The 16,807-nt window shown below is 42.8% G+C and overlaps 1 protein-coding gene across 2 annotated transcripts in view; it reads right to left on the bottom strand.

The window, feature by feature from the left end:
- Window positions 1-16,807, bottom strand: part of BRF1 (BRF1 RNA polymerase III transcription initiation factor subunit) — a 171,991-nt gene that overhangs the window by 63,515 nt on the left and 91,669 nt on the right. For both annotated transcript variants that reach the window (XM_032187558.1, XM_032187560.1), the window contains exons 8-11: window positions 9,046-9,172; window positions 7,646-7,685; window positions 7,464-7,556; window positions 6,437-6,715 (exon numbers count right to left, since the gene is read on the bottom strand). In XM_032187558.1, coding sequence (XP_032043449.1) covers window positions 6,437-6,715; window positions 7,464-7,556; window positions 7,646-7,685; window positions 9,046-9,172 — 539 coding nt within the window. The remainder of the gene's footprint in view (window positions 1-6,436; window positions 6,716-7,463; window positions 7,557-7,645; window positions 7,686-9,045; window positions 9,173-16,807) is intronic.

Raw genomic sequence — 16,807 nt, 5'->3', positions numbered from 1 at the left:
CCTTAAAAAGAAGCCGCAAAGGAAGGAAAATTTTAGACTGGCACATACAAACTCTGACGTACCAAAGCCAACCCACAACACAAGTCCCTTTTAGTATTCAGGGAACAAGTGGTTTCACAGCCCTGCTGTTTAATTGTGGGGAAGGAACCATGTCTAAGGACCCAGCTGAGTTTCTCCCCTTCTCCCTGCTTGCTCTGTGCTGTGCTCCTGGACATTTCTAACATTTCCACTTCCCTAAATCTAGCCAGGAGAGCAGACAGAGCAGACGATGGCAGACCTGACTTCCCCTCTAAGAGAAGGAAAACAACGCATTACAAACCTGCCCTTGCCAATCGCTTCTCCTTGCTCCATTAAAAAGAAAGCAGAGGGGACGAGGCAGCTTTTTCCCTTTTTTCCTCATACAAGGGAGGGTGAGGCCTTGAGTGGCAGCTGAGCCTTCTCACCAAGCGCAACGTGAGGCTTTCACGTTACTCAGCTTGAAAAATAAAGCTGATTTTCTGTCAGGCTGTTACTGGAAAAATTCAAGGCAGAAGAGACACGTTGCCTATTGCCCACCCTGCAGCTGGGACGATGCGGGAGTCAGGGAAAATATCCAAGCCTGGAAAAGCTTTCAAGATTCAAAACCATGCCCAGAATTGTACAGAACGAAAACCAAGGAAGGGGAGAGAAGGGGGTAAAGAGATTCCCTCTGGAACAGTCAGGGTAAGGCAGCAGCCAGGCCAGGCCAGCTGGAGGCTCAGGGCAGCCTCGGGTCTGTGCAGTTCCCCTCAGGAGCCCGATTCCCCCTCGCCAACACTTTCTGCTGACTGCAGCAGCTTTTATTGACCAACGATCCTGCCAAAAGTGGCACGCACTTTCCTACAAGGAGTGTCTGCATTGATAAGCCTCTGGAAAACTCCTAACAGATCTATCCACGAATGTGTAAAATACATGATTCAGCTTAAGCTGCCACTTCAGTTTATCTCCCTGATGCCTATAAAAAAACCTGCACGTTTCTCTAAAAAATTCCCTTCCAGATTCCTTTGGAAGTCTTTCAGCCAAACTATATGACTATTTTCCATCCCTTAACCTTCCTAGTTACTCACGATATGAATAGGAACAAATTTATAGCATTCCTATCCTTTAATGATATGCAAAGATCTTGCGTGCAAAAAGCGTGTCCATGGATTTTGGAGTACCACATGCACACACAGCACTCATGTGGGAGGGCCGTACAGAGTCAAGAAAGAAAATTGTGTCATCTGTAATCCCAGGCAAAGACTTCAGGTATCAGAAAACTGTATTCAAACCAGCTGGAGGTCTCCTATTACCATGCTGGCTGCAGCAAGCTCTTCACATCTCATTAACAGCATAATGAAGGCTCAATCAAGGATATGGTCTATCAGGACTGCCAAACGTAGGAATATGGACGCTGGCTTAGAAAGATGAGCTAGTATCGAGGTTTTTAGTGCTTAGTTCTCTCAAAATTGGTGAAGAGGTAGCCCTGCCACAGAAAATATTCCCCGGTGATCCAATGGCACACCGAGAGGAAGAGCAAACCCTCCGAGCTATCACAGAAGGATGGTGGCACCGAGCAGGTCACACACTGCTCCTTTCCACAGATGATGCTTAAAGCCACAAAATCAAGAGCACCATTAAAGTCAGAGCCAAGAAGAGGAGCCACCAGGATGGGGACACGCGTGCTTACACTGATGACCAAGTGCACTTTGCATATATAACACAATTAGCGCTAAACTCAGCAGCTTTATTTCTCATCTGTGTGGTAATTATGATTTAATAGGGCTTCATAATGTTCCCTCTAATTAGTGATTATATCTTCTTGTATACTTTCATACGTGCATATACATTTATGTATTCTCAAACTCAGAAAAATGTACTCAGAAAATCTGAGGAAGAAAGGAAGATCACAGAAGAAATCAACAGACAGAGGGAGTCAACACTCCTCCAGCTATTACGAAGCGATGGTGAGTAATGTTTCAATGAGCCTCCTGCCCATCACGCAGGAAGCCAGGTCTGGGCTCCCTGATGGGGAGCAAATAAGCTTGTCTCAGAGTCACACACGCTGCTGCCAGGAGCTGTTCCTCGACCTGTTTCCACCAGTGCCAGGATGAAAAAGAAGTGGGAGCAGGCAGCTGGGAGGGTGAGGGGGGTGAAAGCTGGAGGAAAAGAGTATAAAACCCTGGCAGATCAGCCTACCCCTGCCTCTGTAACCCCATCTTCGGTCACTTTCCACGTCCTCTTGGATAAGAAGTTGGAAAGTGCTGGTACCCAGAGATGTTGACAACTATTGGATCGATGAGCGCTGTCTGCATGGGGTCTTTAACACCCCCAGAAATCAATGGAAACATCTTTCGACCTCGGCCCGTGTGTCAGATTATGCCTGCGGCAGAAATGGAGGCATAAACACACGGAGTAATAAATGAGCAAACTATTAATTACGGACACGCACAAAACCTTTCTCATGTATACTTGGTGAAATTAGCGCCGAATGCAGCTCGCTGGATGCCTAACCGAGCGCAAGACAGCACATGCACAGCGATTTTTCACTGCAAGAGCCACTTACTTTCACGAGGACATGCAGGAGCGTGTTACCACCCACTTCACATACATCACTTGAAACTATTGCCCAGAATGACTGCATGCAAATTTTGATACAAAACAAAAACTAAATCAGGTCTGAAACGCTACCTGGATTACAAAGGGGAAGTTACAAGAAGTTAGTTGGTAACCAACCCCCTGTAGTTTGTCTTTATCTCTGTTGTTATCAGACCTTCTTCAGCTTTAATCCTGGCCAGAATCAAGTTTATGACTTTGATTGATGTGGCACAAAGCGATGAACTGGCTGTGTATAGCCTAGAAGTGACACAGGAAGGACAAGGTGACAGTCAGCAAACACCAGAAGGCCAGAAACACCAAGAAAAATGCTAAATTACTTGGAGTGATATAAAAGGGACATAAAAATAAATCGCAAGGGGAAATCTTACACCGAAGAATATATTTCTTGAGAACAAGAGTCCGTGGTATTTGTAGATGGCAGTTCCTCCTGTTTGGAGGAACTTCAGATCCAGAAAGCACACGCACAGCGTGGAGAGGACGCTGGGATGCTGCACCGCCAGGAAAACCAAGAGACGGATCTACCACATCTCCACCTCCGAAACTGTGATTTCATAACAAAGCTTTTTTATCGTGAAGAATAAGAAGCAGTTTGCAACGACTCAAAGAGATTTCAGCTCAAATGTCTCTGCAAATTAATATACTTTGTAGGAAAAAAAGTCAAATGTAGTGTTTATTCTAAGCATTTTACTGCCTGTCTCATTAACCCAGTACCTTACATGCCCTCTTTGTAATGCAAATTTCCTAACTACTGTGCTTTCCATAAAACATTCACAGAGACAGTCTCACACTGCTCAAACACCAATTGTAAGCGAAGCAAAAATACACTGAATTTCTCTGAGTACCTAGGCTCTGCACCTAAGTCTTATCTGCACATGCAGTTTGCGAGAAACCTGCTGCTGCTGCTGCAGCCACAAAGGTGGAAGATTTCCCAAAGCAGATGATGTGGGCAATTATAAACTGAAATACCATATGCATGAGCCAAATAAGAAGACTTTGTAGAAGGTACCTACAGCAGAGCTTTTTTTTTCTTTTGTGGAAGAGAGATTAATGCAGAGAGGAGAGAGGATACCATGCATTTAAGGAGGTTAAGTATGGCACACAGTGCACCTGCTCGCCCAGCTTCTGCTTCATAGCCACCTGCCCAGCCACGCCGTGTATCACCACAAGGGTTTTCCATGAATCTTCACCACGTAGCAGCACGCACGCTGTTTCCAGCTGCTGTGCTGTACCCATCAGCACGTGGAGCCCAGCAGGAACTGCAGCACCATGCCACCAAGGTCTGCAGCTCAGCCTCACCCAGCCGCTCTGCGCTGCAGGAGGTGACTTTGGGTTGGAAGGGGATGAGGCACAGGCAAGGCTCCTGTTTTATGATTTATACAGCTGTGGAAGGGGCCCAAAATGTCACCCTAAGGGTTCAGTGTTATGATTGCTCTCCCTTTGCCAACTGAGGTGTTAGAACATGAAATACCACAGCAAACCCGTCGCCAGCCAAGATTCACAATATAAACTGCACTGAACTCAATTCAGACACACAGGATGAAAGCGGAAATTGTATTATCTTTCCTCCTCTCTCCACAGGTATCAACTATTTTTGTTTCCAGAGATGATCTGTGCCATCTCGAGTGAAACTTGCAGCAACTGCCTTCATCCTAGTTCTGAAAAATGCTGCTTCTTTTTCAGCCTTGCTGGGGGGGCTGGAAGCCGTCTGATTTTTACAGCCACACCAGCTGGCCTGATGGAAGACACCACCTCCGTGTACAAACCCTTCCCAGATTTCCCAGCACAGTGAGGCAGAACTCCAGGCATCAGTGCCTGAGATGGCAGAGACGTCTTTGCCGTTTTTTGATGAGGCTCAGTGCTAAGATGCACAGGCGACCAGCAGCACACATCTTTACAAGGAGTTTTCTTTATTCTACATGATAAGATGCAAACTGCGAGCCTGGTTCCCAATCACCCAGAACACACCAAGGCTTTGGTACTGTTTCTGCACCCAGACAGCTTCCCAAAGATAACCAGGACCTCAGAGACAACGCAGACACACCACCCAGCAAAAAGGTAGCACGGGCTACCGATGATTGGGACCACAACATATTTACCCTGCAGTACGGACAAGTGAATCTGATCCAACATGGAAATTTAAAAAAAATTAAAATAAATCCTCAGAGTCAGTAAAAAGAAAAAAAGTTTGGGACACAATCTACAATCAAAACACAACCAAAACAGTAATTCAGCATACCAGCTTCACAGCATATCAAGAATACAAGCACATGTTCAAATGCTCACAGTGATTTCCCAGATGCATTAAAAAATAATGAAGATATTGAAACCTATCTGGTTCTGAACATTCAGTTAATTTGGCACATCCTCCGCTTTTGGAAAAAAACAAAACCAGAAAACCACAGTAAACCACAGACGAGCCCTAGCATGAGCAGCCATGCATTCTCCTGCCCACCTGCCTGAAGCCCAGCTCAGAGGAACACACGGGGTTATATCAGCTTAGCTCATCTGTAGACTCACTTAGACCTCATTCCATCCATTAAAATGGTCAATAGCGATGCCAGCTGAGAAACGTCCATCACCGGGAGCTCATCTTTACAGGTCAGCGGCCAGCCAGGCAACAACAGCTTCTAGCCGTTACTGACCTCGCTTCGACACGAACCACTGATTTCCAGGAGAAAGATGAGCCATGAGCCATCCATTTTCTTAATCATAATTAAAATAAACACAAAACCACTCAAGTGTTTCTGTATGCTTTAGTTGATACCAAATATAAACGTGCAATCATCCTGCTATGTTTCTGGGATGTGAGCACTAACATAATAAGAATCTGCATGCATTCATTTCATCCATTGAGGCAGGGAGTACCCTATTATAAGGAGGTGCCGCTGAACAGAAATTAGCATCAGAACTGTTTGGATAACAAAATGTTCTGGTGTGTCAGCCTCCAAGTAAGCTGACAGAACAGATTTGGGCAGGTGTGTCTTGTGATGGAAAAATTAACTCTGATAAAGAAAAGAATAAAGTGCCCTTTAGACATGTTCAGTTCTCGGTGTCATTAAGATGCAAAAGGAATTTTAAAAAATGCCATCTCCATAAAGCTCAAGCACACGTAAGAGAAAGCAAACAAAGCTGCCTGAATGACTGGCTGTTTGCACTACTGGCTGCCCTATGGCTCTGGCAAAATTGGATTCTTTCATCAGCCCTGGTCTTACTGTTTTCTACAGAGCAATACATTACAGCCAGACTTCAGACAAAAAGTAAAACCACCAAAATACACAACAAAGTCCATATCGATGAAAAAAAAACAAGACATACATCCAATTATTCTCTCTTTCAAACATTTTAAACATTTGTCATTTGCAAATGACAGAAGATGCTCAATCAGAGACAGACTGCATCATGTTTGACTCCACTAAATGTCTCTTATGAAAGCCTCCCTTCATCTAAAATTCTTGTACTTGGGTTTAATTTCAAGCCATCCTTACACAAATCCGCTTCCTCCAATTTCCTAATTGAGACCGCAAGGCTTAAAATATGCCCATCAGCTATCGTATAACTGCAGATCTACTTGACTAAGAAATACACATTTTCAGGCTTCAGAAAATAATTAGGCACTCCAGATTTTCCTTCAGCCTCCTGAGGAACAGACGTCAATGACCGATATCAGCAACTTAGACCACGGGTCTCATCCAGCCTCACAACTCCTGCAGCTCAGTGTTACAGTAATTCACTGAATTGCTACCACAGTAACCATCAAGATACATGGAAATTACACAACATATCCTCTCTCAGCTTTTTCTGGAACTGATCTCTTACTCACCAAGTTCTCGGTCCTTGGTGGATATACACTCTTTTATGGACTCCGTTATGCCAAGACTAGCTGCAGTGGGGAGTGGACCAAGTAAGGATTCTAGTGCGGGTGGTCTTACAGGAGCTTCATTTCCATTTTTGCATTCTCCGTCTTCACTTGTTTTTAGTCTATCCTTCTCAAGAAATTCATTATAAAAGTCCTTGTTTAAGTGATTAGCAGCTGCTTCCAGTTCCTCATCTTCTGCCTCTTCCTCTCCAAATATGCTAGACGCATTATCTTCTATAGATTCTGTAAGGCGGAAAAAAAAATACAACAAACCAACACATCATTGCATACCATCTGTTAGAGAACCTAAGTAAATAGAGAGGGACTCACTAAAAGGATTTAAAATCTGCAGAGAAAAGCTGTAGAAAATATACACAGTATTTTAGTACTATGTATGAATATATGAAGTTTCCACATGCTCTTCAAATTCATTACCCTGGCTATTAAAATGTGTTTTTGTGAACATAGTCATCACTTAAAATAGAAGTATTGTGTTATTGAATTATGCCAGATAAAAGGTTTTTTTGAAAGAAGCCAACTACTTGTTGGGATAATTACAAATAAAAAATAGCCAATTAAACCTGCACAGAGACCCATCATGCCAATTTGTCAACTAGGGCATTCAGTGACCAAGGGATCTGCACAAAGGTCCTCTGCAACTCAGGTGTCAGTGCCAAACTTACACTGTACCAGGAATGAAAAACAACCAAAGTCATTAATGTACCATAATTGAATTGAACAGGTTTTATTTTGTTATTGCTATTTTGTATTATTATTTTGCATTGAGTTATTTTGGAGGCTGACATTTGAACCAACTACTTGGCATGATGTGTTGAAAAGCAAAGAGAGCCCCAATGCAATAAGTAGAGATTTTTTACTGCACAGGCATATACGTGATCACATTTATCATAATCAAGTTCATACACTTATGACTGTCTGCAGGATATGAACCCATTATTATTTAAGTAGTCACAACATTTTATAGACTTACCATCTTTAGTGAAATTTGCAAATACCCCTTTTGCTTTTGGTCTACTATTTTCTAATTCAATCTCTATTTCATCTTGATAGCTAGATATTTCACCTGTGGTGATGAAATAAAAATAAAACTCAGCAATCATCGATGTAATTTTGAGGAAATGAGTGATCTGTTACACTAAACACAACTTATACCTTCAAAATCTTCCAGCTTTTTTGATAACGCCTTCTCAAGCTGAAATGAAAACAAACAAAATAAATGTGAAATTACTACAAAAATACCTCTGTCCTACTTGTGAACTGTATACGCTGACACAGAATCATAGGGTATTTTAAAAGTAATAAGCAAGTTTCAAATCCCAATTCAAATTATTTTATTTTGTATTATCAGCCAGGCAAGACAAACAAGTTTCAGAATACTGACCCATTTCAAATATTACGTCACAAATCTCTATACTTCAAAAGGAACTTTCAGCTCTGGCGAGCTGCAAACAAAAGGCCTCATTCTTCAACAGTTAGACTTTGTGACTGTGTCTGTAGGTGAGGGTGAGTGCAAAACAGTGCTGGAGTCGCTGTGCAGAGGCCACACACAGCACGTGTGCAATGGCAGACTGAAGTACTGACCTGCAGCATCTGACACACTCTTGAGAACACCATAAACACATCAACAGCCCTTTAAATGATAGTATATTTAGAATATTATATATTACTGCCTTAAAAAAAGTGCATGGTTTCTGATTCCATTACAAGGCATGAACCTTTTCAACTCTGGTGTCTTAACTCTGGCTAAGTAGGACAAGAGAGCGCGCACAGCACAGGCAAGAGCAGCCCAGACATTAGGACAGCTTCTCAAGCCACAAGCTCAGCTTTATTTGTCACATGAGAGACTCCAGTTTTGTAAGGACACAAAGATCTGATGCCTCGCTGAAAGGTCAGAGCACAAGAAGAGAAACACGCACGTCATCAGAAAGCAAGCATAAGGGAGAGAATAGTGCTGGGAGTAACTGCATCACCTTGCAAACAGGAACACACCTGGGCTGCATGTACTGAGCCCTCCTCTACAGCACAGCAGTCGTGCTAAGCACCAAACAGTGGTATCCTGAGAAACATGGGAGCTCCACGGCTGCTCGTTTGCTCAAACACCCAAACATCCTGATCTGCACTAGCAAAAGCAGTGACTTTGTGCTTCCTGCAGTGGTTAACTGGGACTGGAAAGAGAGTTCGATCCCTCATCAGGGGATATTTAAAGCTAGATTTGAAGCTATGTATCTGAAAGAGCACACCTCGCTGGAGTAACCAGCAAAAATTATAGGGGAGAAGAATTTCTAAGCATTTTTTTTAATGGAAAGCTGTCCATAAAACAATATTGCTCATAAAACAAAATTGCTCATAAAACAATACTCTTTAAAAAAAATAACAAAAATTAAGTTAATGGGCGTTATATGCACCAGTGCTCACCCTTTTCTTAAGAAGCTCAAAACAGATGTTACCTGATCAGATGCTGGCCAGTTAGGCTTTAGTGCTATTTAATTCAGAAGGAATAGAGAGAGGGAAGAAAGGGGAGAAATACACAGCGCATCCAGCTTAGAATTCACCTGCTGTATCTTCAATTTTTTTTGACCGGCTGTAAACGAAGGAGGATCACATTCTTCTTCCAAGTCAATCTTCATAAACTCATCTATGGTTAGCTGGCTTGTTGGTGTATCTTCGAACTCTGTCAACCTACCAACACATACAGCATATTACCACGGCATCGTTAAGAACTTCTTTAAAAGTAACAAAATGCATCAAACTGCTGACTTTCAGAATAAACATGTCATCCTTAGAAACTTTGGCTCAAATACAGAATACATTAAAACTGAAGTGATACTAATTGTTTCATTTGCTGCAAAGTAAGTATCTTTTCATATCGCAAATTAGCTTTTGATTTATTAGAGTATGTAACACACACTTTTTTGATGAACAAAGACGGAAGAGAATTACCACAGCCACTACAGTCAATTATGTGCAGCCAAAATTGAGACGAGAACTGCGGTTCATTCCTCCTGTCTCGCTGCTTTTGGGATCAACAACAAAATCAAAACGGATTCCCAACCTAAAATATCTGCCATCATAGTTTAAGAGTATGCTCAGAAATACAGATGGGAAGAGGGACAAGCAATCTTCCCAGGACACAAAGAAGCAGCAGTAAAATAAAGGGCTCATCTGCACGTAGAACAGATGAACGCATGTAATTTTACAATAACATATTTTGTATTTGTTCAGCGTTCACATTTGAGAAGCTCCTGCCTAAGTGAGAGATGTGACTAGCTCCGTGGGGAATTGCCATGAAAGTGGCTGAATCTTTCAAAGAAATCGACTCTTAAATGACACCACGTCGTCATAACTTCATCCCCAGATTTCAGCGTTTTGCACAGGTGGTTGAGAATGATCACATCAATTTTACAGATGGAGAAGGCAAGACAAAAGGTTAAGTATAAAGCCAGGTCAGGAAATGTCTGGCAGAATGCTTTTCTGACAGAAAGTGCCCTTTTAATAATATCAACATTTTCCATGGGAAAAACGCAACGACGCATCTGCAGCTGCTTCACTGGAATATTCCCATCTTCCAGAGGAAGCAAAGCTGACAGCAGCTTCCATCGGCAAAGCTAGGAAACTAAAAACCTGTGATTCAGTCCTCCCAGCCCAGGACATTTCAGAATTTCTCTCTCCTAAAAAGCAATCATGGTTTTCTCTTTTGCTTCTGATTGCAAGAAAACTCCTTCAAGGAAGAAATTTTCAATAGGGCAGAAATTCAGTTTCCAACTCCAGGGCCAAGGTCAAGTGTACCTGGCCACTCTCTTTCCCCATACCCTTATCACTACCTAAATTATCGTTTTTATAAAACGAGGAGCAAGACAAGCCAGCTCAGACAAAAGGACCCAGGCCTGCTGTAACTGCAGCAGACTTTGCCTTGTGCCCCTGCTCCCAAGGAGAGCCGACTCCAAGCAAAGCCGACAGCAAGCAGCTTGCCGAGCCCATGCACAGCTTTGCCCACCAGCCCTACTGCTGCCAAGGAGAAGAAAGCTCTGCAGCCCAGTCCTGTCTGGGGTTAAGGCATCTCCGTGAAGCTCCAAATGAGCTGTGTACTTAAGCATGACCGACAGCCCAGAACTTTCCCTCGGAGTACCACTGGCCAGCTCTCGTCTCCCCTCTTTTAAATCAAATCGGAAAGCAGAGGATGATACTGGTGGCAGCAGCACCCAGCTTTTAATTAACAGACGTGTAATCTCGCAGCATTAATAAGGTTCCAGTGTGCACTACCTGCCTTACTGGAGGGGGCCTCATCTATCAGGCCAAAGGAAAGACCTGGCCAGGGCACTGTTGATGCTATTTTAATTCAGGATTCATTTAATGCCAAATCCAGGCATCCCTTTGAAGCAGGGAGTTTCCCAGCCGTCCTCATTCAGCTGCAGCCACCACCTCTTCATGACAAATCACGCACGTAGAGATAGTCCCACCCTGGCAGGGCTCTCCTCCCAGCCAGCCTCGCCGAGTCGAATTGTTATCCTCCTCCCACCATAACAAACCAGCACGTGCTTTGGCAAAGACAATGCTGTTTATCCCATGCTTGCTCAGAGTTTGAGATGAGCACCCAGGCTCAGCCAAAGCAGCAACTCCCTCTCGGCCTTCAGGGCAACGTGGAGAACATCAGTGGCAAAACCAGGGATTGACAAGCCGGGTTAAGGATGAGATGACCACTCTTGGATTTCAGCACCTAACATCATTCGCATGTCCTTGTGGACACCTGAGGCTCCGTCTGTCCCTCTCCTTGTCCACCTTGTGTGACTCAGGTCACTTGCTCTGTACCTGCTGGGTGTCAGCCCAGGGCAAGCCAACGTGGTCTGATCTCAGTCCTGCTCCGAGCCAGTACTATGCACCATGCTGCGGGAGTGCGAGCCGTTCGCTCAGTGCTTTCTCCTTTAACTCGATATAAATAAATACCCGTGATTGCCAACCGCCCGCCTGCCTCAACGTCTTACATCGGCTGATATCCTGTCTGCATATTTTTAAACATTTCTCTGATGTTATCCAGTGTTTGGACACATGCCACCAAGGCAAGAAACTGATGCACGCGGCAGTCTGCGCTGCGTGGAACAAGGTAACATCAGTTTGGCGGCTAAGAAAAGCTGATGCAGACTTAATTATAAGCACGATAGTTTCAGGGGCGAGGGAGTGCCCTCATGAAAAAAAATAGCTGCAGGCTATTTTTTAAGTTCTGCATAAAACTGATACCCAAGTTCGTTTTGTACTTTCGATAATCTCTAAAAAAAATCTGGTAAGTGTAGCCATTTTAAGTCATCCACAGGAGGAGGAAAACAAACAGATATACAAATTAAGATATTATTTCCTTGGCAGGAATTCAAAAGGGCTCTAAAAACTGAAATTTGGCAGATAAGTATTTTCTATTTATAGTTGAAGGAGAGGCAATCGCTACAGTTCAGGCTGAGATTCAACTTCCAGTCCAAACCCTTGTCTTACAGTTTCTCACAGACTCTTTCAAGCAAATTCCTTTGGGAGAAAAGCTTTTGCAGAGCTTGGTGTCATTTGCCCCTAACCCCAGACGTTTTTTTTTTCAAAGAAAAATTTCCACGGCTTTTGTTCAGTCAGTTTACAGACAAAAACACACCTCGTGCTCTGATAAAGCACTTTTGTGCACAAAACAGTAAACCAATTCTGTTCACACTTAATTTAGCTCCCAATAAGGGAAAATGGGTCAGTTACTTTGAAGTTGAGCAATGTTTTTTTCACTTTGTTTTGTTTCAGGGACACCGTCCAGTGGAGACTTATGAATCCAGTCTACAGCTAAGGACAAAAAAAAAAAGGACTCCCATGTGCAGCTGAATGCTCAGTTTTAGTGTTTATGTGAAATTCTGCGGTAGTGGGGTGCAATGAAGCATTTAAAAGCGCGAGGTCTTCTGAAGTCCAATTCACGATCGCTTCAGGAGTCCAAGTTCAAAGTCCAAGAGGGACTTCTAAGCAGGGACAGTTTAGAAAAAGCCACACTGGCCTCCACTCCCTGTTCAAAGAAGAGGAAAAGCATCTGAAACTGCTGGCCAAGCTCAGCCAAGACCGGAGAAGTCTGGTGAGCCGCACATCGTCTGACTGCCCTCCTACGTACACGGCCAACCCCGAACTCTGGAGAGCAGGCAGCACAGCACACAGGTATCCCAGGCTGGACCTCGGCACAGAATGGCAAGCAGATTATAGCCTCAGAGACAATTTTAAAAATGTATATAAATTGGTGAATAGATCAGCTGATTTGACAACTCCAACATCTGCAAGCTCAGGAAAAGTAAAGGACGTACTTTTGTATCTTACTTAAGTACAAAAATATTTAGAATCATAGAATATCCCAAGTTGGAAGGGACCCACAAGGATTGAGTCCAACTCTGAGGTCCCGAAAGGACACCCACAAATCAGACCGTATGTCTGAGAGCATTGTCCAAGTGCTTCTTGAACTCTAGCAGCTCAGTGCCATGACCACCACCCTGGGGAGCCAGTGCCAGACCACCTCTGGGTGCAGACCCTTTCCCTAACCCCCAGCCTGACCCTCCCCTGTCCCAGCTCCATGCTGTCCCCTCGGGTCCTGTCGCTGTCCCCAGAGAGCAGAGCTCAGCGCCTGCCCCTCTGCCCCCCTCGTGAGGGAGCTGCAGGCCGCCATGAGGCCTCCCCTCAGCCTGCTCTGCTCTGCGCTGAACAAACCAAGGCACCTCAGCCACTCCTCCTATATTTAACTATATCCTCCATCGTAACAGAGTGTTCATTTGTGCTGTCTACCACTTCAAACACGCACACTCACTAATATAAGAAAAGTCCAGAATTTGCATTGTTGTGGCAAACCATCACTGCTTATTACACTACAAATGTCTATTACATCCTCCTCCATTCCGTTTTTTTCCAAGCTATGCAATATTCATGCATGAACTATTTGCAGAAGTATGTAAACACATACCCTAACTGTGGTAGTTAATATAGAATATATATCAGAAATAGTGATGACGTGCTTCCTACATGATATGCAAGTTTTCCAGTAGTCACCAGTATGTAAACAAATAGAAGTGCAGTCATTGTAACTTTATATAACTTGATGCTTACTTGCAGCAACATAAAAGAGGTATTTTTAAAGCCTATATGAGCACGCATCTTATTACTAAAAAGTAAGGACAAAATCTGAGGTGATCTAGTTACCGTTATTGTGGTTTTACAAAGTACAACTAAACACCTAAGCAGGGCTACGTTACTCTCCCTGTGTTCCTAGCCCAATGCAACTGTAAAGAGAAATATTTAATAAGAATGGTTACCAAGAAAGATTTATTCCTTTAATAATGAGAAGTGCCCTCAACAATTAGTTGCTTTTACTTGCTGACTTTCGCTTGCTTACACAAAAACAGAGATTTGAAATTATCACAGCTCTATTAGCATAAATTTTGAAGTTCTGATTCTACCAACGCTTACACAGAGTTAACTCGGGTTAACACTTGTGCACGTGGTTAGCCCACTGATAATCCCATAGACAGGTCTTCCTGGGCGCCCCTGAAATCTGTCAGTCTGAACCCTTTGGAATTTTTTGTTCTAGTTCTTTTTTCCTGATTCTAGCGTTCACATCACGGTAATGAAACAAAATGCTTTAGCATTACTTAAAACTTTGGTTCATTTGCATGGTTCCTCCACTGCAATATGTCAAAACATTCTATGATCTCTTGGAAAAGAAAAATAGCACACTGCTTCACTTCGTAACAGAGCCACTCCGACGAGCTAAGTCAAACAAAGAGCAAACTGTTTACAAGAGCTAAGACCAACTTAGTGCTAAGAAGTTAATTATTGTATCAAAAGTAACAGCCACCAAATAACTTTGAAATGGCAATTTTTAAAGTAAGTATGAAGTACTGAAATATATCAGGAATCTAATTAACGTATTAGCTTTCTAGCATTGCCTGTAAAATTGGGTTCATCAAAAATAAAACCTTTTTTTCATTAAATCAGATTATCAAGTTTGCAAAGGTGTGTAATACTAACTTGCTTGGATCCAGTTCAATTTTACTCATTATACTAGAAAGATTTCTAGACATCACCTGTAAACCACTTGAAGGTATTTTACTTAAGACATCAAATAGTTCTCCATTTGCTCTCTTAGTGTAGCTCACTTAGTTTAGAGGTCAGTGAAGAAGCTTCACGGCTGCTGATCTGAGATCAGACTGGACACCACTACAGGCTCCTCACACAGCCACCTGCCCAGGTTTCTGAGAGTTTTTCTCTTCATACCACACTTTAAACAATCACACTTCAACAACTCAGACTTCCTGGACACCCTCGGCCCCTCTCCATGCTCAAATACCTTAAGCAAATGGCTCTCGCTTAATCCATCGCGTTCCTTTCACAGGATTTTGATATGGCTTTTCTTGTAACACAGCACACCACTGACTACATCACGCCTTTCCCTTCAGTGCTGACCTCGATATGGCTTTAGTATTTTGGAAAACCCAGCCTTGCAGCAACCACTCAGCCATGCATGGCCCTGTTATCATCTCTGCCCACCCTGACTCTGAACTCACGGATCAACCTGCTCCTCTCTTTGCTTGTGCTCGCAGAAGTCTACCCAGCTGGACACTGCAGCAGGAGTCTGGACATGAAGTTCATACGAACTGTGCACTGCTGCAATGAAAATAAGAAAAGCTGCAGGCAATACATTCATCTCTGAGCATGAATCTTTATTTTTTTCCAGAAAATTACCAACGCAATCATTGCAAGAGCTACAGCTGGGTCCCTGGACCATGAGCAAAGGACTCCAATTATGAAAATCTCCGCAGTATCTCCACACAGCCAGGTAAAGGGAGCTCCTTTGTCAAGAAGTCTGGTCTTCCTTCACTGAAAATACTGTTTGGTTGTGCAAAGAAACATTCACCTCAAAAATGAACACTTTAAACCCATTCTGGCCTTTCATTTCAGATTCTTCTACATCACTTCCACTGAAATGTTACTCTTTCTGAAGTTCACCACAGATAGTTTTTTTTACAGATAGTATGGAACTGAGAAGAAACATTTTTTTTCTTAATGCAAAAAGCAGCTCAATTTATAGATAAAGAGAGTGAGTAAGCCAGAGAAGTAAAATGCAAGTGTTAACAAAGATAAGCTGATTTATTTTTTTTTATTTCTATTGAAGAAATGCCTAAGATCTTCAAACAGGAATAAGGGCCGCACAGTATTAGATAATGCACAATGGAAAAATATCACAAAAAATTATTCTTATTGCAGATAAACTATAATTCAGTATGCAGAAAAAGTATGCAAGAGGTGAATAAACAGAACAAGGGTCAGAGTATGTAAAGGCTAAAGAGGCAGAAAAAAACACAGGTGCATGAAAGAGGTAGAAATGCGAGAATTAAACTAAATAAAAGAGTTAAATTTATTAAAAGTTAATTTCCGTTATCTCCACAGATGATTACATAAAAAATAACAATTTGACTAATTAGTTAATATTTGTACAGTACTTTGAATATATAAAGTGATATATAAGTTAATATCATTTCAATTAGCCTGGAAATGAGACAGATAGAATTATCAGTACGTTTATTAATATTTAATATGCTCTCTTTCAACAACAGCAACAAGCTTTACATTTTAATTGCATGCTTCAAAACATACAGCTAAAAGGCCCTCTGAAGTAACTACAAAGTTTTCTTACTAAGATCCTACCAAAACCATGCATATTAAAAACAAAGACACATATTTTTAGCCATGCAGTTAAATTAAGAAGTCCTGATTTGAAGATGGGTGATGGGGTCTATGGGCCAATTCCATGCTTTGTTGCTTTTTCCTTCCAAAATAGACTGAATTTATGATCGGGTCATTTGTTTTTATGACCTGAAGGTATGTCACATTTTTGTGAACCTCCTCCTAAAAGCCATTCCTGCCATGCACAGCAATGGAAGTGGTGGCAGACCACACGCTCGAAGGGCTTGGTGCTCTCCAGCTGCTCAGCTGCTGGACAACAGGGTGACAAATCCCCCTGTACACAGCTGCACGACTCGTAGTGCACAGGATTAGAAACAACTTCTTAGCTAAGGGTTGCTACCCCTTGCTGAAGGTCTTCCCAAAACAGGAAGAAAACCAAGCATGGCTTTCTTAAAATCCATCACTCCTACCTGCTCAGCCACCGCTCAGCACAGCCCCACCCCAGCCTGGGCTGGAAGCATCGGCGTTATCTGGGCTCATGTTTGGTTTTCCTTCCAAAGCTTTCAGACGAAAGCCATCAGCAATGAGTGCAGCACCCGAGGCTGCACTTCCACCCAGCTACACTCCACACCTTCACAATGC

Source organism: Aythya fuligula, chromosome 5 (assembly GCF_009819795.1).
Source record: "Aythya fuligula isolate bAytFul2 chromosome 5, bAytFul2.pri, whole genome shotgun sequence".
NCBI classification, from domain to species: Eukaryota; Metazoa; Chordata; class Aves; order Anseriformes; family Anatidae; genus Aythya; species Aythya fuligula.
The sequence above is the reverse complement of the archived record's forward strand: the minus strand, read 5'-3'. Positions and strand labels throughout refer to the sequence as shown.